The 25,578-nt window shown below is 44.5% G+C and overlaps 1 protein-coding gene across 1 annotated transcript in view; it reads right to left on the reverse strand.

Moving 5' to 3' along the window:
• Positions 1-3,726: 3,726 nt before the first annotated feature.
• The window catches only part of MICOS10 (mitochondrial contact site and cristae organizing system subunit 10), a 30,733-nt gene continuing 8,881 nt past the window's right edge, over positions 3,727-25,578 (reverse strand). The window contains exons 2-4 of the mRNA XM_028108601.2: positions 7,371-7,418; positions 6,228-6,337; positions 3,727-3,977 (exon numbers count right to left, since the gene is read on the reverse strand). Of these exons, the coding sequence (XP_027964402.1) occupies positions 3,963-3,977; positions 6,228-6,337; positions 7,371-7,418 (173 nt within the window). The 3' untranslated portion in view covers positions 3,727-3,962. The remainder of the gene's footprint in view (positions 3,978-6,227; positions 6,338-7,370; positions 7,419-25,578) is intronic.

Raw genomic sequence — 25,578 nt, forward strand, 5'->3', positions numbered from 1 at the left:
GTGTCCCCTGCCCCCTGCCCCCACTAGCGTACCAGGTGCTGAGCCAATAACTCTGGATTTTAGCTCGGGTCATGTCAGAAGGGGAGATGCCACAGTGGCCGTACTCATGCGTATCTCAATGGAGCAGAGTGAAAACAAATGACATTTAATACTTATTCACAAAGATGCAGTGTTTTCTAACTACTCTATTACGAGAAACTCATTTGAGACATCCATTCTCTCTCTAGATCTTGCTCGTTTAAGACTCTAAGAACCGGACTCCTTGGGCCCAAGGATTATTCCCTTTCTGTTCGGGAACAGTCCCCTACCCACCCTTAGTAATACCACGTACTCCATTCTGATTCAAAGAGCAACAACCTCTTTTTAATGCTTGTGTTAGCACATGTATTTCTCTCTCCAAGCCTATAAGGTAGGAATTCTTTTTTGCTCCCTTTACAGCGAAGGGAGTCACTCGGCGAGTAAGTGATGGAATGGGAGCTTGCACCCAGCTCCTCAGACTCCAAATCTTTCCGGCTTTAAGGGCGATCACTGACTCTCAGCCTGGCTCCACACAGACGCTGCTCACTGAACGTGGGAACCTCCGCCCTGCTCCTGCCCAGGTCGGTGTTCACCCCGACCGACCTCATCCTTTGGTGTCCGAGGCGAAGGGGTGCTTGCAGCACACTTAAGAGAAAAAAGTGGTGATAGCTTCCAGATGAGCTTGTTATTCTAAACTTAACATTCCTTTTGGTACTTAGAATTTCCACTTTCTCTCTTCCACCCCTTCGCGTTTATGTAATTAGAAAGCATGCAACAGGAAACTTGTTTGTGTCTCCAGACCACTCAGGAGAAAGGTTGCTCCAGCCCCATGGAGTACATCCTTGTGGAAATACTTTGCAGAGTTTATTTGGACAGGTTCAAAAATAGTCCTTCAACAATACAATCAGATTGAACCACGACAAGTAAAATGTAATTATGGCTTGGTTACATAAAAAAAAAGGAAAGAAAAAAATGTAAACAGTGAGGCTTGGGAAAACTAAAAGCAAATCTACATGGATCTCTCCTTCGTTCCCAGTCTTGGCATTTCCTACAAGCATGATTTCAAGACTTTGTCCTGGGATCTTCTGAAATGGAGGAGAGGATGACACTTGCTTAAGGAGACAGCTCAACAAGAGTGTGTTCTGAGGCCATGTCTCGGAACAAAGGCCTACTGCTGCAGAAGGCAAAGGCAGCCTGATAAAGGCTCCCCCAGTGGGTACTTGGAATGCCAAAGTCATTCACCTAAATGAGTTCAAAATACATATTGTTCTGGGCCAAATTATACAGTGTCAAGCTCAGACTGTATGAATTTATATATGTTGGCAGAGCAGGCCACTGTCGGGGCACCACAGCCTTATCCTAGTATCCTGTGCCCGGTTGGGTTCCCATCACTCTCCCCCCAAATCCATGAATTTCCCTGTATTTGGTTCCAGAAGGGCAGACGAGAAGCAAAGTCAAAGTTTCATAGCCCCACAAGGGAAAAGAGCCCCGGAGGACTTGAATTTCTAATGAAACTTAAAGTAGAACAGAATGTGTGCCTTTGCCAACGAGCTGGAACTTTCTGAAAGTTGATTTGAGGTGGGGGCAGGGAGTGGGGACAAAATTGAGCACTGTGCTTCGGGCCAGTCTCTGCTAAGAGCTCCAAGGCAGGAATACAAAGTGCTCTGGAATTAAAGCAAACAGCCAATGCTTCCTTTGGCCGACCTTTGCCCGGAATCATTCCCTCACAGAGCTGACCAGTTTCTCAAACACAGAAGTGGCATTTCAAAGATGCTGGGCAAAGGGACTCTCCAAATATCATGCCCAAGCCAATAACTTAAGTGAGATAGGGAAGCCTGCTTCCAGTGTCCATTTCCCCTCCATATGCTTCTGACATTATCCAGAGAACCAGTGGGCATGCTGTGATTTGTGTTTTCTTCTTTTTTGAAAAGGGACCTGTTACTCATCTGCCTGAATAAAGACAGAAAAATTAGAGAGAAATAACTTTTAAAGCAAATATGAAGACAAGAGTAAGAAATGAAACAGGTTGCAAAGGCATTTTTTCTTTTAGTGACATGGGTTATATCTTGATCATGGAATGAAAGGATCAGAGTGAAAAACAGCAGAATGGCTATGATGAGCCAGGGCCATGACTTCTAGTCCTGGGCTCAGGTCCCCTTTGGGCTTTAAGTGATTCAAATCAACAAAAAGGCCCAGAGAGCAGAGGAGTCCACAGTTTGCAGGGCAGAGAGCCACTGCTGCCTGTTCTGGTCCAGAGCTTAGCACCTTTTTCTGGAAAGGGGGGGTGGGGTGAAGGATGACGGAGGGAAAAAAGAGAGGGTATTTCTACCCTGGATCTGCTCATTGCGATACTTGCAAGAACCGTCTAATCAATGTTCCAGAACTGGGGTCAGACACTAGTTCTACCCCGGTGCCTGGCCTCACCCTCCACACCTCTCCTGGCCCCTGCGGACCTCCGCGTCATTCCCCAACGACCATATGCACTGCGTGACTCCGCGCCTTCACATAAGCCACCCTCCTGTCTTCCTCGTCTGGCTCGAATGTCCACGTCCACTTCAAGTCTCGGTCCACGGTATCTCTCCTCTGCCGGGCTGTCTGAAGGACACTTGGCTGTTCCTTCTCCTTGGTTCTCACTGCACTTCTCCTACACCCCTCCGCTTCGGGGTCAAAGTCTGCAGGCCCAGCCTTCCACCACACTCGAAGCATCTTAATGGCTTCCCTTTCCATCTATCTCTGCGGCCTGGAACAGTGCCTGGCTCACACAAGATGCTCAATCAACACGTACAGGACAGGGGCGCCTGCGTGGCTCAGTCGTTAAGCGTCTGCCTTCGACTCGGGTCAGGATCCCAGGGTCCTGGGATCGAGCCCCGCATCGGGCTCCCTGCTCCATGGGAGGCCTGCTTCTCCCTCTCCCCCTGCTTGTGTTCCCTCTCTCGCTGTGTCTCTGTCAAATAAATAAATTAAAAAATCTTAAAAAAAAAAAAATGTACAGGATAAAGGGACCAGTGGGATCAAGCGCTGTGCGTCTCCATTTTATTGTGGAGAGAGAAACACAATAGGAAAGACGGAGCTCCCTCCGGGTTTCTACACATTTTCAGAAGAAATTGCCGCAATATTACTTCTGTGTCCAGCCTCCCTGGTTCAAGTGAAACCAAAGGAATAAACTCACGGAGGGGCATGAGAAGCAGCCCCTCTGTCCTCAACCTTCAGCTGCTGTGTGAAGATAAAATCACCTCCAAACGTGGCCTTCCAGCCGGGTGGGTACACCACTAGCTCACCCCGCCCCCCAGGGCGAAGCCCCCCACCCCCCGCCCCCTGAAGCTGCGGGACATCATGCCACGGATGGAGGGAGCCGTGGACACCACCCGCGTGCACACCCTTCCCCACAGAAGCCACTGCCCTCGTGCAGCAGGTGCGGCTGAAACGTGCCCCGCCAGGTCTACTGGTGAGAAGGACACACGGATCCTAAGGAGCTGCTACGGCGAGGCTCCTCAAGACGTCTGTTACCGTCAGCAGACGCTCCAAGCACCGAGTGAGGTGGACGCAGTTCCGAACACTACCCGTCGGGGGATGAGGGAGGCGGGACGCACAACGGCTGTCGTTTCGGGAAGGCTCTGCGAGGCGGGGACGAGGTTACAGAGGCTGGCAGCGCAAATACACTCGTCCTGAGGCTCAAAGACCACAGGCAAAGAAAGGCAGGCGATGCACTGGGCTGCCTATTTTTAATTTATTTCTTTTAAGACCACCTCCTTGCAATTTCCAGAGAGAAAATACAAAACAAGAAACAGACTTCGTTTCAAATACATAAACAGTGTGCTGGAGTTTAAAGCGTTACTGATAACATTGTTACAGAAGAATGTCAGCTTACTCCAGGGCACGTCAGTATTCCTGAGGAATAAACATGATTTCTCTTCTCCTCCCACTGGGATGTTCTCAGGTGCAAGTCACTGCTCCTGCTCCTACAAAGTAAGGACACTCTGATTAGAAGTGTGCAGACAGCATTTGGACAGCCATCTCCGACCCAAGGGACCATGGGCCCCAAACCTTGACACCCTGTTTGCTTTACAAAACGGTCTCCCAAGAGAACTGTGAACACCCCTCCCGGGGCCTCCAGAGTGGCTCCCCAATCTTGGCGGGAGGACAGGGGCACCAGAGTCAGCACCCGCACAGCTCTTCCTCACACTCATCAGAGATGGGAGGACGCAGCGCGGCTCTGGAATCCAACAGCCAACCACCGACGGGCCCTCGGGCAACCTTCTTAACCAGAGTAAGACTGCAGTTCCTCATCGGCTGGAGGAAGGCAAGGAAAACCTCTCCCACTAACCTACTGGGAGGGAGGTCTCGAGAAAGAACAGGAAGGTGAGGCATCCAGGAGGGGCCCTCAACAGGCCCCAACCGTGAGGTGACTACCTTGAAAGAGCCCTGTGCTGTGCCTGCCTCTGCAGACAACGGAGGGTGACCACCCAGAGGCACAGACTCAAGTCCAGATACAGTTACAAGGCCACTTTGGAGCAGTACACACAAGGCTGTTAAAAGGGAACAATATTTTCCACAGTAGCTCCCAGCCATGAAATGTATAATACGCATATAATCACCCCTGAGCCACTATCCATGACAGCTGGGTCTGGAACAATGAAAACATTCTGAACAATTAAAAGACCTGAAGCTCCTCTCCGGCTCCTTTCTGTTCTCCCCCAAATCCAGCTGTGGTGCCAAGAAAGCAAAGGGACAGGGAGCGGTGGAAACTGCCTGTTGCCAGCTCTGGTACCATGCAGCTGCGCTTCTTCTCGTCCCTGTGAGGATCTCACCCGGGCGCTGGTGCAGGGATGGGGCACTAACCTGGAGGGCAGCAGAGGGCGGCCAGGCTCCCCAGCCAGACAGCTCCCACTGCTCCCGGTTCTCCGGCTAAGCACGCGAGGGCTGGGGGCCCAGCAGGCACTGGGTGGTCTGAGTGGGTTCTAAGACAGAGGCTACTGAGCTGTGGTGGGGACTGTCCTTTGAGCTTTGGTGACCCTTGTGGCTCCAGCTTTTGACCACTCGATGGTACCACCTCTTCCGCTCTACTTGTTATTTCGGAGGAACAATGGGTAAGTCAATCACCCTTTCGGGGCTGGCCTCGACTATTACCGCCAACATTCCTATTGATACAGCACCTCACAGCTTAAAATCATTTTCACACTGAATTCTCACAGCAACCATGTAGGTAGAAATTATTACCCTCATTTTATAGACAGAAGTGAAAACTCAAGATCACAGAGGAAGCAAGCGTTGGGTGGTCCAGGACCCACACCCCGGGCTCCTGGCTTCTGGGCATTTCCCCCTCGTCCCCTGCTGCTGCCCAGATCACAGTGACTCTAGGTCACGGACGACCCAGAAGGGAGAGGAATCTACACATCCAGGCAACAGGACACTCTGCACTGAAGCTGGTGTTGCTACAAAGACTGTGCCTTAGTAAGCCCGAGGCCACAAACACATCTAATAGGAGATACAGTTTACTTCACTCAGTCATTTCCTATTTATCTGAGTGTCTACTTTGTTCCAGGCCCTGGGGATACAAAACTAAATACCACCCCTGTCCTTGAGCACCCAGCCTCCCATGATCCTTTCCCCCCAAACCCCACAGTAACCAATCATCTAAAGTAAGGCAATGGGAAGAACCTCAGGAGACGTGCCACCTTCTCCCTCCCGAGGTGCGGGCCACAGGTTTTCATCCTGTTCCCATTATTAAAAATCCACCTGTAGACAAGGACTTCAGCAGAATCACATGGGACTCAGAGAGAAGAGAACCTCCCCTCTTCAACAAAAAGTGAAAGAATGCTGAGTCCTAGCTGTCTTTAGGTTTAGCTGGAGCATGTGTGAGATGTTGACAGGGCACTCTGAGATCTTGAACATAAGTGCTACTTGGAGATAATTGAAGATAAATCTACTGTACCGTGATGATAAACTTTTCCAGGCAGGTTCATCCATTCTACTCGCTCACATAAGCTTGTATACGTGAATGCACAGGTGTATCTCAAGCCACAGTGGAAAGGACAGACTTTAGGCACCAAAGCGGTGTCAACATCACTAAAGGCCGAAGAGCAAATTAAGAGCTCAGTGGTGCCACAATGACACACACCGTTTATTAATTATATGTGCTCCAAAGAACTCCTCAGGGACTCTGCAGAAATTGTTTTTAAAAGAAAGAGAAATATCAGTTCTATACATACTTTGACGTATTTTCCGTGTAGAAGATATGGAGCCTGGAAATCATGCTGACAGTTGGAGTAGGCCATTCCCAATCCCATGCCAGAACCAAAGGCTAATGGCCACATTCTTCCTAGTGAGCAGAAAAAGGAAAATCCCAATAAGGAACCATTAAGAGAAGATAAAGCTTTTTCTCTGGCTTCAATACATTTATTTGCTCAGGGTTCAATAAATATTCGCATGCATCTTATTGATGACTGCAACATGCCGCACATTTCTATCAATGTTTAATCAACAGTTAAAAACCAGGAAAGGAAGTCTATTACTGAATTTATCAATTCAGTAAATATTTATTAAGTACCTATGCCGCTAGGTTCGAGGTCTTAACGAGTGGTGCAATATGAAAACAGTGGACACAGTCGAACCTTTTAATTTTATATATACGTTCTAATCATTTGCTCATTTTAACTAATTTCTTAACCTTAACAGAAATACTACCTTTGAATTTTAAATGGAATCAGTGAATTTTGATTGCAGTAAGTCATAAAGCTTATTTATGCCAATACCGTTAAGTGATGATTTTGCATCAGCACTGTGTATCATGATTCTCTGGTAATGTATTCCCCCACCGATTCTTCACGGAAAGAGGTCAAAATGACCCCTTTGGCTTCCATTCAATAACCAAATTTCAGAATTTCTTCCACAGAATGAAAGGGATATTGTCTGCCCTTTGCTTAGGAGAATTTCTGGCCAAAAGGCATGTGTACTTTTGGTCCACTTGTTTTTGTGACCAGCAAGACTCATTTTCAAGTTCCTTTAGAAAAAATTATAATTAATTAGAAATATTTGAGCATGCAGATTTGGCCAAATGACTCACTGGCATAAAGTACAGGCTTTTCAGATGATATCATACTGAAGATATCAGGCACCCTGACTCAACGCCCAGGGGGAACTCTGGAGGTGCCCAACCCACTCTGACCTCTTCTGAGTCCACATTCTCTGTCCAGCACCTTTGACTGTGGCCTACCTACACCCATAAACGGACAGGGTGGCAACCACGCAGCTGTGCCCTCCAGAAGTGTGCCTGCTGTGTGTGGGTGTGCGAGAGAGAGAAAACGCGCACAAGGACATTATGCTGAAAAGGTAGTGGCAAAAGTCACACTTACTTTTAAAGAAGGTAAGTGAGAAAACAAGTCCTAATCCAAAACCAGTACCTACAAAGAGGGAGGAAAAACATGTTAAATCTTGTAACAGTAACTTAACAAAAGTAAAATGAACATTTCATAAATGTAAACATCTATAAAACAAATTTTTTCTTAAATAATTTGGTACCAAGTTGATTTTCTCATTTCTAACCTTATCGTCAGAGGCTTTACAGATGCCTTCGGTCCTTCTGCCTACAACAGGGGAGAGCAACTTTATTCCCAATTCTGTCTAGACAAGTCTGGCGGGGTAGGGGAAGGAGCCAAGAGACAGTTCTTGAGCAGACGCTCCGGGGCCCCGCTTGCAAACAACGTCTGGCACCTTGGGCGCTCCTAGTCCTCTGCCGTAGGGGTGCCTGAGCCAGAGCATCAGACTGTAAACAATGTCAACTGGAAGCTCCCCTTGTCAGTTTAGCATTTTGAGTGATGGCTACTTTTTGAGGAATAGGGAAAGGAGTGATCCAGAACATTCCCAAAGGCTGTCACATGTCAGACACAAGTCAGAGACCTCAGACAGAAGGAAAGTGTCTCCTCAAAAGCCCCGAATGTGGAGATTAGTCCCCTTCTCTCGTTTTCACTCATGGCGCATTTTCAATCACTATCTTTCAAAATAAAAGAACAAATGCAAGCCTATTTTAATGGTCTAGAATTTAAAAAAAAAGTAAATACCTAATTTTCAATCAAACCTCACAGGAACCTAAGCTTGTGGGGGAAAAAAGACCAGATCCTCATCTTTACCAGTATTTCTCAAACCTTGGTCATTCTAGTGCTGCCATCACAATTTTTGCTAAATCTATATTACCTTCACAATTACTTGTTTAAAAAAAAAAAAAAGCTAAGAAAATCAATGCATGTATTTAATTAAATGAATTTGGCCTGAACTTAAATAATATTGGTGTAATCATAGCTTTGAGTGCTAGATATAGCTTTCTCATAACATGTGTTAAAATGAGGGGCGCCTGGGTGGCTAAGTCGGTTAAGCGTCTGTCTTCGGCTCAGGTCACGATCCCAGGGTCCTGGGATCGAGTCCCGCACTGGGCCCCCTGCTACTCGGGGAGCCTGCTTCTCCCTCTGCCTCTCTCTCTGTCTCTTCTCATGAATAAATAAATCAAACCTTTAAAAAAAAAGTGTTAAAATGAATGCAGAACCATTAAAAAAAATTTTTTTGTCTGTGGTACCATTTTGGGGGGAATCACCCCCCATACTATAATAATACATGTCCCAAATATTGAAGTAAACTCATTTTTCCATTATCAAAAAAGTTATACACACCAAGGAAGAGAGCCAAGGTCTGATTTTATATTTGTTTTTCAGACTTGACAACTGTTTTCAGACCTTTCAGAGTATTCTGTGGTTCTTTACAAAGCGTCTACGCCAGGGTCCAACTGAGCCCCCAACCAACCTCTTTACAATTAAGCACCACAAAAAAGTCCCAATTCTCACTTTGCCTTAATAGTTTTCCAATTTTGGCTGTTGGAATTCTAAGAGATTCTTCTCTGTCTAACCATGATTTTAGGCTACTGCAGTATAAACACTCAAAAGTACTTCCCTGGTCACCAACGGGACCTCTCCGCTCTAAACACGGAACTTTGGTACAACTAAGCAAGCTAATTCACATGAGTTTTCATCCACCCATGTAACCAGCCAGTTGATGGTGGCGTGAAGAAAATATTTATGCCACTTACTCAGAATGATTTCTTATCATTCTCTCGTGCCACAAACATGCAGCCATGGTGTAGGTTCCTCTCCTATGACTGCATCCTATACAAATATGAATTTTCATTACAAATCATGACTTTGCCCCCTGTCCAACAGACCCTGCATTAGGTTTAGTGCTCAACTTTAAAATGCAGTATCTTTGGGGCGCCTGGGTGGCTCAGTCGTTAAGTGTCTGCCTTCGGCTCAGGTCATGATCTCAGGGTCCTGGAATCGAGCCCCGCATCGGGCTCCCTGCTCAGCAGGAAGCCTGCTTCTCCCTCTCCTTCTCCCGCTGCTTCTGTTCCCTCTCTCTGTGTGTCTGTCTCTGTCCAATAAATAAATAAAATCTTTTTTAAAAAAATAAATAAATAAAATGCAGTATCTTTTTTTTTTATATTTTATTTATTTATTTGACAGAGAGAGACATAGCGAGAGAGGGAACACAAGCAGAGGGAGTGGGAGAGGGAGAAGCAGGCCTCCTGCAGAGCAGGGAGCCGGATACGGGACTCGATCCCAGGACCCTGGGATCATGACCTGAGCCGAAGGCAGACGCGTAACAACTAAGCCACCCAGGCGCCCCTAAAATGCAGTATCTGAAAATCACCCATGTCACCCTAATGTCCATATCATTTATAATATGGTGGAAAGCTAGGCAGCTTACAGACCACACTAGTTAAACCTGTTCAAAGCTAACATCATCTGAAGGAAAAGGAACTAACATTTTGGTATTTCCCATGAGTACCCACCATTTTCTCCCCCTCCCTGCCCCCAAATTCTCTTTCAAAGCAAATGACAACCTGATCCGGTATTATCCCCCATTTTTCAGATGCAGAAAATCATTTGCTCAAGGGTACTCTGTTTAGTTAGTGGTAGAGCAGTGAACGGGGCCCAGGTCTGCAAGACTCCAAAGCCACTCTACCCACTATGTCTTGACACTGGAGTCCCCTACAATTTCAACGCCGACACAATCACTACCTCCCAAGGGGAAGTTGTTGGAGTGTCAAGATTTCTACTGCCAGTGAAGTAAGATACAGCCAAAAACCAAATTGTGCTTCCCACGCAACAGCCCAGAACGCTCGGCAACCAGGCCAGTAACAAGTCTGCACAAGGCCAAAAGGGCTTGTTCAGATTCATTCCCAGACTGATCCTACCGCACATGTCACAGACCCAAGTCCACCTGGTAGGTGAGATTCAAGAGCTTCAGAGAAATGCGAGCTATCTCAATTGATACTCCTTGGCGAGAATCTGCTGTTGCCCGGTTTATAAAATGGCACCGGGTTCAATTTCAAAGCAACTTGCCTCACCCCCTTGCAGCTGGAAGATGAGTAAGACAGTAAATTGGTACTAGAAAATGAGGTAAAGGATTTGGACTGGCTTACAGATTTCAAACCAGGCAATGGGATGGGGAGGTAGGCCAGTAAAAACATAATGGCTTACAATCAGAGCTTTTGGTCTTCTCCATCTGGAAGGCAATTTTTTGGCAAACAAATCAAAAGCCCAAAAGGAAAATATTTCAGCATTTTTCTTGTCCCTCTGACTCCATGCCTGTCTCTCCTATTTTTCCCCAAGGAAAGAAAGCTCTCAGATGCTCAACTTTTCCAAAGAGTAGACCAAGAATGATGGTAACCCACTGCTACCAGCATCGCTCACCACAGAGATGAGAAGTGTCTCAACATCAATCAATACAGCACAAAATATCTTTACCCTAGACACTTAAGCTCAGGTATATGCCCAGCACCTAGTTCTGCTCCCAGCAAAGGCACCTATCTGCAAGTCTGAGACCAAAATCCCAGTTCGGACTAAGCAAAAGATGGTCTCCAACTGGGCTGCTACCTCTTTGATTCTTAAGAGTGATCCCCCCGCCCCAACCGTCTCTGTATTTTTAAGACACAAAATAACAAGACTGGTCTCTTCAGAAAAAAATAATACAGAAACTGATTTTTTCAATGCCAATGTTTGACTTAAACTTAGCTATCTCAGTTATTTGAGAGATTAGCAACGGTGGAGCCGCTGATGAGCTTTACAGGCTCAAGTTCTCACATGCTGGATTTCTTTTAAAAGGCAACATGGTGCTTCAAAGAAGTCCCACCTGATCCGAGGACACCCACTCTGCAGCTGTTTCCACTAAAGATTGGCACCTCTAGGCCACGTTTAAACTTCATAACAATAAAACATGAAAGGTTTGTCTTACAATAAAAACAAACCAACATGGAAAAGAGAAGAGTTTTTTCTGCCTTTGGCCACTTTTTTCTGTTGTTGCATGACAAGCTCTCTTAGAGGAAAAAAGCCAAAGGAAAAAGTACAAAGCATTTTTCACCTTCCCTGGAAGCAAATATTTAACTATGAATAAAGTTTATATAACTTCGCCTTCCCCCCACTCAAGCCTGTTCTTTTGCTCCGTGCTGTCTGGAATGACAAATCACCCTCCAAAGGAAAGAAATGCCTGATTATAGGTACACATCTTCTTCGTGGCAAAGTCCAGTTATGAGGAGAAGGAGGGGGGCAAGGCAAACACACACACACACACACACACACACACACACACACACACGAGCCTTATGGAATTGACATTAGGCAAGGAGCCCATGCTCCAAAACCATTTCTTTTGGAGAGGAAAAAGAATTGGCACAAATTCTTTCAAAAAGAAATTACTCCAAATCAATCAAACCCTGCACTTCAGTGCATGTTTAGTGCCCAAATGGACATCATAAAGCTTGCTAGTAGAGAAACACAAATTTTTAGGAAGGACCAATTCCTTAGCAGTGTCATCTGATACTATTTTAATAACAAAACAAGAAAGAACTCACTCCTGCTAACAACACGTAAAATACATATAAAATATTGCTGTATCTTATGCCCAAGCGGATTTTGTAACAGATTTAAAAGAATAACAACCCGAAGCAGTACGTCCGTGTATGCCTGAAGCCACGTTCTGTGTAAGAAGGGGAGGACAGAAATATATGTTGACAGCCATTACTGTGACATGTGGACAACTTCTGGTTCCAACTTTATTTAGAAAAATCTTTGCTCTCACCATGCCACCTAGCATAAAGCTTCACTTCACTGCAAATCACTAAGAAGCAAGCATCATCAGCAAGAATTAACAAGCAGGCCACACAAACGGATTGCAGTCTTGGGGTAGAAGTGTACTTTGGATGTGAGCCCCTACAGAACAAGTTGGAGCAATCCATGCTCCCGCAGAACCGACTTGGTAAAAAGTTGCACTTGCCAACAGACTTTAGGCCAGGAGGAGGGACTCATTGTTTGGAGGGGCACAGAAAAAAAAAAAAAAATCCTCATTAAGTCACTTAGAAAACATGTCTAGGAAAGATCCCGGGGTGGGGGGGAAGACCATGGGCCCCTTTTATTTTTTTTTTTTAAAGATTTTATTTATTCATTTGAGAGAGAATGAGAGAGAGAGAGAGCACATGAGAGGAGGGAGGGTCAGAGGGAGAAGCAGACTCCCTGCTCAGCAGGGAGCCCGATGCGGGACTTGATCCCGGGACTCCAGGATCATGACCTGAGCCGAAGGCAGTCGCTCAACCAACTGAGCCACCCAGGCGCCCTATCAATAACTTATTATACAATAATTAAGCTCTCCTTCCAGTTTACATTTAACATTTTATTTTTATTTATTTTTGATTTATCATTTTTATTGTTTTTAATTTTAATTCCAGTATAGTTGACAATGCTATATTAGTTTCAGGTGCACAATATAGTGATTCGACAGTTTTCTACATTAGTCAGTGCTCATCATGAGAAGCAGACTTCCATTTCACACGTTAAACGAAGCTCCTACATTCAATAAGCCTAATGTATAGTTATCAATGCTAAAATCTGACCTCTATCTAAAAATTAAGTAAACCTGCAAAGCAACTCCACTTTAATTTCTATAACTTACCTCAAAATGTAGGAGCAAAAATTTAAGTATCATTGCAACTGGCAGTTTAGTGAATATGAGAAGCTTCAGTAATTCCAAGCAAGTTTTTCGGATCCCTAGAAGCCACGTGCCAAGCAACTTTATTTGTAAATGTCTGAAAGAAAACACAAAGGTTCCAAAGCAAGGAGGGCTTTGGTCTCCCGCTGAGTGGCACGGCAAGAGGACTGGTGCCATCACGACATGGGCCTACGTCAACCACTGTTTGGCAGCTAGCTCCCTAACCTCGCGTCCTATACTAACGTCACCTGGCCCCAACCCACTGGGCTATAAAGTAAAAACAATCTCACAGGGTTGCTGTTTCCGGAAAATGTAAGGTATCTGGCAGTGTCTGGGACGGAACTCAACAAGTGGTAGTAAGTTCTGTTACTTCTCTAATAAAACTCAAAATAGATCAAAAGTGTCATGTAATAGTTAACCCTCTATCAAAATACAACCCACTGGCTTGCCTAGGATCACACTGTGGGTAAGCCACGGCTGAAAGTCACAATCTTCCCCCATCCCAACTCTGCGTGGGTATCAGCAATTTTTTATAGGAACACCTCAGGTTTTGACAGACATTTTTTTTTTTTTAAATAGGGGATTCCTTCAGACTCATGGCTAACTAGAACATTTTGCTTAAAATATGATAAAAATTTTCCTAGAGCTATCTGGTGTTTCATAAAGCTCCAGTTATGCTTTGAACATGGATTAGTATCAAACTGATCTATTTATGATGGGCACGCTTTCCTGTTCAATCATGTTTCGATCAATGTTATTACAATCATCAAATGCATTTGTTATGACAGAACAAACAAGAATGTGCTTTTATAGAGAAGTACCCTTGGGACTGAGTTTAGTGAGAATTACATTTCCAAGAAACATTCCTGATTTATGAAAGATGCTCAGGGCCCAATTTATGAGGGAAAAAAAAGTTTTAAGTCAGCTCCAAACTGTGTTACTTAATGCTCTGAGGCAAAGACAGACTGTCCCAGGTGTCCACGTGTAAATGCCAAGTCGTGTGAATTAACCAAGAAAGTGGGCCAGACCAAAGACCCAGAGATGGTAAATTCAGTCTGCGTTAACTAGCCTCTCAAAAGTCAACATCGCGGGCGCCTGGGTGGCTCAGTCGTTAAGCGTCTGCCTTCGGCTCAGGTCATGATCCCAGGGTCCTGGGATCGAGCCCCGCATCGGGCTCCCTGCTCCACGGGAAGCCTGCTTCTCCCTCTCCCACTCCCCCTGCTTGTGTTCCTGCTCTTGCTATCTCTGCCAAATAAATAAAATCTTTAAAAAAAAAAAAAAGTCAACATCGCTGCAGGGTAGATAGGCAGCAGACTAAGAAGGTGGCTTTTGTACAAGACCTCCACCTTCCGTTAGCTATCCAGACTAGACGGAGGCTGGAACATCGGCAGGAATTTCTCGGGTGGACATCAATTCCCGGGATCCTGATCAGAACAAGCAAGCCAGTCAGCAGAAAGCAGTAAAGATAGGGAAGGTAAATGTGGAAGTCATTACCGGGGTGCTCGGCTTCAAGTAAAGCCAAACTCACTGAAAGGGTCCTTCTAAATGAGTGCGTGTGGCACATGATCCAACCTCGGAATTCTGACAGCCATACAACTTTCCAAGAATGCACAAAGGAAGAAACAGGTTTGGTACACATTTTACTAATATATAATTAGCTAATAAATTCACATGTGGGCATAGCATGCAGGAAAATGAGAAAATGCTCTGAACACTAATTTAAGGGAGACTGAAAAAATGCACAATTACTAAGTTTTAATAAACACAGTAAAAGACAATGCATTACACTTATTTGGGGGGAGGGTGCTTTGGAGGTACTAACATTTACAAAGTGTCAGGCACTTATATTGTTTCTATGTATTATTTCATTTGATCCACAGAACCACCTTGTAAGATGTACTATGATCCTGTCTCCCAGGAGAGGAAACAGTTTACTGGAACTGACTTACCCAAGTACACACAACTAAAAAAGTAGCATTCAAAGCCAGGCTGTCTGACTCCACAAAGTCATGGCTCTTTCCTATACACAGGGGTAAACTTCATGGAAGGTTGAGCACAACAGCAGGGCCGCTGGTCTAATGCTACATGTAACAGCCAAGTGTTTTCTGCATTGTGGCAGGTAGTTTCTGACTATGTTACTCTTCAGTCCCTCAAGAAAACAACAGAAACCACAGATGTTTGACTTTTCAAGAGTGGTAACAAAAACCTGAAATTACTCAGAATCAATGAGAAAGAGTCCACAACTCAAGGTGGGAAGTACTGCCCTCTGTGCACTGGCTGGAGATCAGATGAATCCAAATGGGATGAGAGCTGATAAAATGAATCCAAATTCCAACCAAACTGCTCAAAAGGGTATCTTCCAGTGAGTCCCTTCCCTCCCAAAACCCCCATCCCTCTAGCCCGTCCCCATCAATACAGTAACTGGACTCTTACCTTTGGGAAAGGAAATGTAAGAATCGGGGATTCAGGATGCCCGACATGTACCATTACAGAGATTATGTTGTCATCTACTCCTGATTCAAATGAAAAATTCAATGGAGAAACAAAAACCAATAATTTCTTTTCCTTACACATCTACTTGAGCTACATTTATGAGCATTTATTAAGTAGAAGGCACAGGTGTTTCTTTTTCGAAGGTGGGAATTGTTACATGGAGGTCTATTTCAGTGATAAGGTTGTGTGGACTTGGGGCTAAGACAGGTTAAAACACAAAGGAGAATACCGGTTAGGTTACTTATTAGTTGTGTGTCTCAGGCCTTGGGCAAATGACAGAACTTCTCCCACCATCTGTTTCCTCGTGTAGAAATCAGGCACACTAACAGTACCTGTCCCCGACTGGGGAATAGTGAGGATGACACCGCAGAATATGTGTAAAAAGCCTGGAAGAACAGCTCGCCACACACAGTAACTGTCATTCCCTTCCTTCCCAACCAGCCAAACCATCCTGGCAGGTTAGAGAAGGGAGCGGGGAGAAGGTGGTGAGATTGTTCAAGAACAAATCAAAAGTTCAAATATTTACTGAGTGCTGAAGGACACGGGTCAGAAATAAGTAAGACAGAGTCTCTTCCCTGGGGAGCTTGTGATCAGGGAAGGAGAGTAAGTCAGGTATCCAGAAAACTGGGAGGGAACATGTTCTGCTGGTCGGAGGCAGAGGGTGGGAGGAACACACTTAGCTGGGGAGATTTTTTAAAATACTCAAGAAAGAGGTGTCATTTGAGTTGTCTTAAAGAGTAGGACATTTAACAGCCGAGTCTGTACGGAGGGGCACACGCTCCACCCAAGGCTGTGCAGGAAAACTTGGGCGGCAGAGGCGGGTGGGGGCAGCCTGCCTGAAGCCTGAGGCCTGTCCTGGAGAGCAGGAGATAAGGCTAGAAAAGGGTCAGGGCCATTCTGAGGGCCCCAAAACATCACGGCACTTAATCTAGCAGGCAAGAGGCTGCCTAAAGAATTTTTAAAAATATGTAACATGACTGAAGCTGTGCTTTAGTAAGACTCATCTAAGGTGTGTAGGACCACTTGGAAAGGCAGAGACATTTTGCTGGCAGAATTTACAGGCTTAACAACTGATTAAGTGTGTGTATGTGGGTCTGGGGTTTGGGGGCTGCGGTGGGGCAGGCTGTCAAAGAAAATGCTGAGAACTGCTATCTGGATTAACTACAAAAACAGGGGTACCATTTATAACATTCATCAAATAACCTTTTAAATACCAAATGCCCTTTATCTAAAATATAACTGGGTTTATAAAACTGCAACATCTAGGGGCGCCTGGGTGGCTCCATCAGTTGAGCGTCAAACTCTTTGATTTCGGCTCAGGTCACGATCTCGGGGTCGTGGGATTGAGTCCAAGGTTGGGCTCTGCGCTCAGCATGGACTCTGCTTCTCCCTCTCCCTCTGCTCCCCACCCCCACTCATGCTCTCTGTCTAAATCAAATAAATAAAATCCTTAAAAAAAAGGGGGAACATCTACAATGTTTTCGGGAACACTATATAACATTAAAAGCATTCACTAAGCACTTAAGCTTCAGGAGCGCATTATCTCATTTAATCCTCACGACAGGGGCACCTGGGTGGCTCAGTTGGTTAAGCATCTGCCTTTGGCTCGGGTCGTGATTCTAGGGTCCCGGGATCAAGCCCCACGTCGGGCTCCCTGCTCAGCGGGGAGCCTGCTTCTCCCTCTCCCTCTGCCCCTCCCCATGTTCACTCTCTCTCCTGCTCTCTCTCTCAAATAAATAAATAAAATCTTTTTAAAAAAATCCTCACGATAAACTTCTTTTATTAGCCCCATCTTACAGGCCAAGAAAGGGAGACACAGAAAGGGTAAGTAACTTGTCCCAGGTCACACATCTGGGATCTGAACCCAGGCAGCCTGACTCCAGAGGCCTGGTCCTTGACTGCCCCTCACAGATACACAAAGCTATTATCATAATTTTGACTCCCTAAAGTAAATGAAATAGCTTTCCAAATTTGTCCTGGCCAACACTATGTGTGAGCATTGCCTTAATCATACTCACTGAGCACCTACTGTGTGCTGGCTGCCACGCCAGGCCCTGCCATTGGTAAGCTCACGGTCCAGTGCTGGAGCCAGCTGTAATTAGAAACTCGAGGTGCAAGGTACAATGACAGAAGCAGGTACAACGCACAAAAAGCACTGAGGAATCCTCCCAAACCATTCTGGGGGGCAGAGAAGGGGTAAGGGAGCTCCTTGTTGCCAAATTATCCAGTGTGAGGTCGACAGAGCAAGTCTTTCATGCCACACTAAGACCCCTTGGCCTCTACTGTTAGCAGGAGGGAAGCAATAAAGAAGATTAAGCAGGGGAAACAACATAACCAAAGAGCACCTGACAACGGGCCTGCTCTGCAGCAATGGGGACAGAGGTGAAGAGGCCCCCATCAGAGATGGGGGTACCGCGAGGAGAAAGCCATCACAGCAGCTCAAGTGGGACACAGGCCCGACCACAGACTCTCCTCTGCCCATCTGACTGGAAAATGGTATCCTACATACCGTGGCCTTTGCCTCCCCTGTCCCCCCGGCTAGGCAGAACTGAAAGGGACAGTACTGGAGGTGAGCAGCACAGCTTACAGCGGGACTCTGGTTAGGGCTGAGGAACTTCTGAGCAGTGAGAGTGACCACACTCAGTCATGACTCTTAATAAATAAGGGATCCTTAAGACATAGTCATGGACGGGGCGCCTGGGTGGCTCAGTCGTTAGGCGTCTGCCTTTGGCTCAGGTCATGATCCCAGAGTCCTGGGATTGAGCCCCGTACCGGGCTCTCTGCTCTGTAGGAGGCCTGCTTCTCCCTCTCCCACTTCCCCTGCTTGTGTTCCCTCTCTCGCTGTGTCTCTCTCTGTCAAATAAATAAATAAATAAAAATTAAAAAAAAAAGTCATGGACAAAGGTAAACAGAGATAGAAAAGGGGCTCAAATATTTGAAAAATATACCAATGGTTCTGCATTTAAGGTATTATTTGTGCAAATGGGGGATATCCCAAATCAGCATTTGCAAAGGTGTTGGAAGGATGCACCTGAATTTCAGGGCTCTCTGTGAGGAAGCAACTTTTTCTCTGCAACTCAAATCTGGCTCTAATAAGGGGCCTAAGACAGGCAACAGCGGTCAGCTGACTTTATATTCCGGTAGTAGTCCACAGTCTTTCTTAAAAGGCATCGTTATTCTACAAAGCCCCATAAATAAAACTCTCCAAATCACTGGACTTACATACATAAAGAAACCAAGAATTCAGGGCGCCTGGGCGGCGCAGTTGTTAAGCATCTGCCTTCGGCTCAGGTCACGATCCCAGAGTCCTGGGATCGACTCGGCAGGAAGCCTGCTTCTCCCTCTCACACTCCCCCTGCTTGTGTTCCCTCTCTCTCTCTCTCTCATCAAATTTAAAAACAAAACAAAACAAAAAACCAAGAATTCAATTTTCATAAACTGAGTAAAGAAAAAAAGTCTTCTAAAACGGAAGTTATGAGGAGCACCTGGGTGGCTCAGTTGGTTAAGCGACTGCCTTCGGCTCAGATCATGATCCTGGAGTCCTGGGATCAAGTCCCGCATCGGGCTCCCTGCTCAGCGAGGAGCCTGTTTCTCCCCCTAACCCCCCCCCTCATGTACTCTCTCTCTCTCTCTCTCATTCTCACTCTCTCAAATAAATATTTAAAAAAAAAAAATCTCCAGGGCGCCTGGGTGGCTCAGTTGTTTAAGGGACTGCCTTCGGCTCAGGTCATGATCCTGGAGTCCCGGGATCAAGTCCCACATCGGGCTCCCTGCTCAGCGGGGAGTCTGCTTCTCCCTCTGGCCCTCTTCCCTCTCGTGCTCTCTCTCTCTCATTCTCTCTCTCAAATAAGTAAATAAAATCTTTAAAAAAAAAAATCTCCAACTAATGGATTTCAATTTAATCATCTGAGATGATGCCAAGAAAGTAGCAGCCTTCTTAGGACTGCTTCCTAGTAAAAGGCGAATTATGTTGCTTAAATCATTCGCTTTAGTTAATCATTTAAAATCTATCAGACAGAAATTTCGAGTGGTTTACATGTGCAGGTTCTGACAATCAGAAACATTTGTTCTGACTCGTAAACATTTGTCAAAGTAAGTCTACAAATCTGTCAACAATTATGTCAGAGTGTTACAATAATTATAAATTATCCTAAGCATTCTAATGCAGCTTTAGGTTGGATCAAGAAACTTGACATAAACACACTGGATTTCAATTCCTCGCCATATACACTGTTAACTATTAATCAAATAGTTCTAAATTCTACCTGAAGATATCCGACTGAAACGACTTTGGAAAGTCTGTATAGTTTTTTTTTTTCAAAAGCGCCGCAATCTGCCCGCTCTCCCAGCCGCGCCTCACCCCATTTTGCTCCTTGGCTCCCCATCATCACTCGTTAATATTGACTCATATCCTCATCCCATATCCTTCTCATATGCAGGCATGTGGTGTTTTTTTTTTAAGGCCCTAAAAATAATGGGCTATGCTTTCCTTAAAATCATTCTAATTATTCTGTTTGTTCCTTTTTTTAATTCATTTCTCACCTCGATTTCAGTTGCTGAAAAAGTATGTGCATACAGATATATGGATATATGAGCCATGTTGGGTGAGTTACTAGTATGAAAGGCTGTGGCAGGGGAGCCACAGAGAATAAGAAGCTTAGGGAAGTTACATAAGCCTGGGGCAAGGTTTCTCAACCTCGATTCCTGACATTTAGGGTGTACAATTCTTTGGTGCTGTTCTGTGCATTGTAGGATGTTTAACAGCATCCCTGTCCCCCACCTACCCGATGTCAGTAGCACTCCCACTCCCCTATACCCTATACGGCAACCACACAAGTCGCCATACATTGCCAAATGTCCCCAGGGGCAGGAGGTAGTGGTAAATCACTCCCAGTGGAGAACCACCGGTCTAGGGGTTTACAATTGATAAAGTGCTTTCGCATCCACTTAGATTATCTTATCCTGAGCCTCATCAAAACCATGTAGGGACTAGCACCCCACGTGTACAGATGAAGTGGGGCGTCTGGCTGGGTCAGTAGGTAGAGCATATGACTCTTGACCTCAGGGTCCTGAGTTTGAGCCCCACATTGGGCGTGGAGCTTACTTTAAAAAAAAAAAAAAGACAACCAATTTCCTACAGACTAGGAAATTGAGGCTCAGAGAGAGCCAGTAACTGTCCCAAGCCCATTCAGCTTTTCACTAGCCCACACTGCTTCTCCAGCTAAAGGCCTTCAGCTTCCTCACCCTTAAGTTTATGAATTCATGGGGGTTATTCGACTGGGGTCTTCCAAAGCAATGATGGGCCATCACATCCACCAAAAGCAAACCCATTAACAGGCCACCCAATGAGAAACTCCATGAACAGACACAAATATAACTTCAAAGTTGGCAAAAAGCTTAAAAAGATTTTCACTTTAAAGTACTAACCTGTTAAATAACAAAACTAGACCTAATATACTCATTTGAAGATTATTCATAATCCTCAACTACAAGAACCAAATGGACTCCATAAATAACTTAAAAAAAATTTTTTTAAGATTTTCTTTTTAAGTAACCTCTACACCCAACATGGGGCTCAAACTTACAACCCGGAGATCAAGAGTCTCATGCTCTACCAATTGAGCAGCCAGGCACCCCTAAATAACGTTTTTTTTTTAAACAGAAACTGTTCTTATGTGTTTATTTGCTTACATTATAAAACCAGCAAAGTTAATGATCCTCTCCACCTAGAATCATCATCACTCCCAAGAGATAATTTGGATTGTTTGTTTATCATCCCATTTATATAAATGGGATCACACATCATGCATGATGTTTTACAACTCGCTTTTCTCACTTTATAATTATCAAGGACACCATTCTCTAACAGTACATCTTTTTTTCTAAGATTTACTTATTTATTATTTGAGAGAGAGAGAGAGTGTGTGTGTGCACGTGAGAGAGATCATGAGCAGGGGAAGGAGCAGAGGGAAAGAGAAAGAGAGAGGGAGAATCCCAAGCAGATTCCCCACTGCGTGCAGAGCCCTATGAAGGCTTGATCCCATGACCCTGAGACCATGACCTAAGCCGAAATCAAGAGGCGGACACTTAACTGACTGAGCCACCCAGGCGCCCCGACAGCACGTCTTTTAAAAGCTTTTTACTGAAATACAACATATAGAGAGAAAGCCGCACAATTAGGTGTACCACAGGATGTATTTTCAGACCAAAAACACCCAAGGTACCAGCAGCCAGAGTAAGGCACAGAAGATTGCCAGCATCCTCAGAAGCCTGCCTTGGGCTCCCTTATTCAAAGCTCTCCACCCGAGGGCAATCATATTCTGACTTCTCTAAGTATAGAGTAGTTTTGCCTGTTTCTAAACTTCTATAAATGAAATCGCACAGTGAGTATGTTAGTCTAACACTGTGAACAGTTGTAGGTCATTCATTATCACTGCCAAAGAGTACTCCATCATATCAGTGCAATTTACTTATCCATTCTCTGCTGATGGGCATTTGGGGAGTTTCCAGTCGGGGCTATTATGAACAGTGTTCTATGAACATTCCAGTGAGAGTCATCTGGTGAACACATGAATGCATGTCTGCTGCGTAGACACCTAGGCATGAAATCGTTGTGTCACAGGGAATATACATATGGTTAGCTTTAGTAGATACCGCCAGTTTTCCAAAGTGGTTCACCGATTAATATTCCCACAGGCAGTCTGAGGCTTCTGGTTGCCTTTATCCTCACCAACACGGGGTATTTTTCATCTTTCTGGTTTTAAATAACTCTTCAAGGTATAATTTCTGTAGAATAAACTGCAGCCACTTGCAGTGTTTGACAAGTGTATATACCTGTGACGCCACCACTCCAATCGTGAGCCAGAACACGGCTGTCAGCCCTAGAAGTTTCCTTATGTCCCTTTGCAGTCCATGCTTCCCTCCACCCTTTGCCCCAGGCAACCACTTCTCTACTTTGTCATTACAGATTGGTTTGCATTTTCTAGAATTTTATATACAAATGGCATCATATAAATGGAATACAGTAGTGGCGCATGGCTGGCTCCATCGGTAGAGCATGCGACTCTTAATTTCAGGGTTGTGAGTTCAAGCCCCACATTGGGCGTGAAGTCTACTTAAAAACAAAACAAAACACATTTTTTTAATGAAATACAGTATACGCTCTTAGGTGTCTAGCTTGTTACTCAACGTAATGATTGTGAAATGCATAGATATTGTTGTATGTATTAGTATTTGCTCCTTTTATTAATGAATAATAGTCCACTTTATGGACAGTCTATATTTTGTTTATCCATTCACCTGTGGATGGACTTCTGGGTTCTTCCCAGTTTGGGGGCACTATGAGCAAAACTGCTATGAATATTCAAACATAAGACTTGATGTGAACAAATGTTTTCGTTTCTCTTGGGTATACCTACAAGTAGAATGACTAGATGGTATATTTATAAAAAAAATTACCGAACAGTTTTGTAAGTGGTTGTACTATTCTACAACCCCACCAACAGCTCCCCAGGACTCCAGCTGCTCCACATCCTAGTCAGACTTTAGTGTGGTCTTTTAACTGTTTAATGGGTGTGGAGGGGTATTTGCATTATGACTGAAATTTGCATTTCCCTAATGACCAATGATACTGAACATTCTTTCATGTGCTTCTTTGCCATTAGTATAATTTCTTTTGTGAAGAATCTTATCAAACATTTTACCCATTTTTTTTTTTTTAATTTTATTTATCTGAGAGAGAGAGAGAACACGAGCAGGGATAAGGGGTAGAGGGAGAGGGAGAAGCAGACTCCCCGCTGAGCTGCGAGCCAGACTCCGGCTCGATCCCAGGATCATGGGATCATGACCTGAGCTGAAGGCAAATGCTTAACCCACTGAGCCACCCAGGTGCCCTTACCCATTCTCTCAAATGGGTGGTTTGTCTTTTTACCATTAAATTTAAGAGTTCTGTTTTTTTAAAAGATTTTATTTATTTACCTGAGAGAGAAAGAGAGAGCGTGCATGAGAGAGCACAAGGGGGTTGAGGGGTGGGGGGAAAGGCAGAAGCAGAGGAAGAATGAGACTCCCCGCTGAGCAGGGAGCCTGACGCAGGGCTTGATCGCAGGATCCTGGGATCACAACCTGAGCGCAAGGCGTCTATGCTCAATGGACTGAGCCACCCAGGCTCCCCAAGAGGTCCTTACTTATTATGGAACAAGTCCTTTGTCAGATATATGTACTGCAAATATTTTCTCCCATTCTGTGGCTTGCCTTTTTGTGCTTTCAAAGAGCAGTTTTAGATTTTGATCAAATCCTGTATATCAATTTTTTTCTTTGTGACTTTTGTTGTGACCTAAGAAATCTTTTCTGAACTCAAAGGTCACAGAGATTTTTCTCCTATGTTTTCTTCTGGAGTTTTACAGTTTTAGCTTTTACATTTAGGTCTGTGATTCTTTTGAGTTAGTTTTTTTTAAAGACTTTTAATTTTATTTATTTGAGAGAGAGAGAATGAGAGATAGAGAACACGAGAGGGAAGAGGGTCAGAGTGAGAAGCAGACTCCCCGCCGAGCAGGGAGCCCGACGTGGGACTCGATCCCAGGACTCCAGGATCATGACCTGAGCCGAAGGCAGTCGCTTAACCAACTGAGCCACCCAGGCACCCTCTTTTGAGTTAATTTTCATGCACGATAATGAAGTTCATTTTTTTCCTCTATATGGATACCCAGCTATTCTAGCACAATTTGTTGGAAAGATTTTCCATTCCCCGTTAAACTGCCTTGGCATCTTTAACTGACTATCGACTATTTCTGGACACTGATCTAGACGTGTTTCCCTTCTCCAATATCACTGTCTCATTTACTGTAGCTTTACAGTAAGTCTTGATGTCAGGTAATGTTACTTTTCCAACTTTATTTTTCATTTTAAAAACTGCTCTGGTGACTTTGGATTGTTTACACTCGAATACAGATTTAAAAAGCAGCTTCTCGGGGCGCCTGGGTGGCTCAGTTGGTTAAGTGACTGCCTTCGGCTCAGGTCATGATCTCAGGGTCCTGGGACTGAGCCCCGCGTCGGGCTCCCTGCTCGGCGGGAAGCCTGCTTCTCCCTTTCTCCCCCTGCTTGTGTTCCCTCTCTCGCTGTCTCTGTCAGATAAATAAAATCTTTAAAAAAAAAATAAATAAATAAAAAGCAGCTTCTCAATTTCTATAAATATCTCTGAGCATTATTTTTCTTGCTAGAAAAAGAGAAAGAATATAAACTTCCTCACTAAGTTGCTAGGAGGGTAAAAGGGGATAATATGTTAGTATACCAAGTACGGTGGCAGATACCAGGCCTTCACTTAAAGTTAGCTTCCTCTCTCTTTCCCTCTCTTGGTCTTTAAGTAAACAAGATCCAATCTAGCAATGCCCTCACATTTTACTAGTGGGTCAATGGGCACAGTAAAAATATTACCACACCAAAAAGACTTTTATAAGTAAATATTTGTATTTTCACTTGGATTCAATACTGAAATGCACTTGCCAGAGAAAGCAATTCAGCATATTTGCTAATAAACTGTTTCAGGCCACATTTTAGGAAAGCATGAAACCACAGCTAGAACAAAAATTTAAATATGTTTGCAAGTTCTATATCGTGCCTAATTACATTATTCTATAATACTAACATAAAATTCTCCTCTAGCAAGATCACAATGTTCCATTATTCATATTGCTGCCGCAAATGGAAAAAGTATTTTTGGATACATATAACAAACAATATATGGCTTCTAATTCAACAATTAACATACTAATTTGAAACCCAAAACCTATAAACGGCCAAAAACCTTTGAAGTATTTTAGTTTAGCCTAAGTGATATCACTCTATGAAATGGAGACAGATCAGTTTGCAAACTCAGGCTACCAAAAGGCAATTTTTGGTGAGCCACCAATACTTTGTGGTAACCCACATTTATCAGATGAACTGAAATTTAAAGACAAACAATAATTTGCTTTCTTTTTCCATGACCTTATTCAATGGCTTCTTTCCATATAGTATTTTTTTGACACAAAAATGGCCTTCAAAATTAAT

This window comes from Eumetopias jubatus, unplaced genomic scaffold (assembly GCF_037043125.1).
Source record: "Eumetopias jubatus isolate StellerSeaLion01/CBP00866 unplaced genomic scaffold, mEumJub1_p1.0 scaffold_4, whole genome shotgun sequence".
NCBI classification, from domain to species: domain Eukaryota; kingdom Metazoa; phylum Chordata; class Mammalia; order Carnivora; family Otariidae; genus Eumetopias; species Eumetopias jubatus.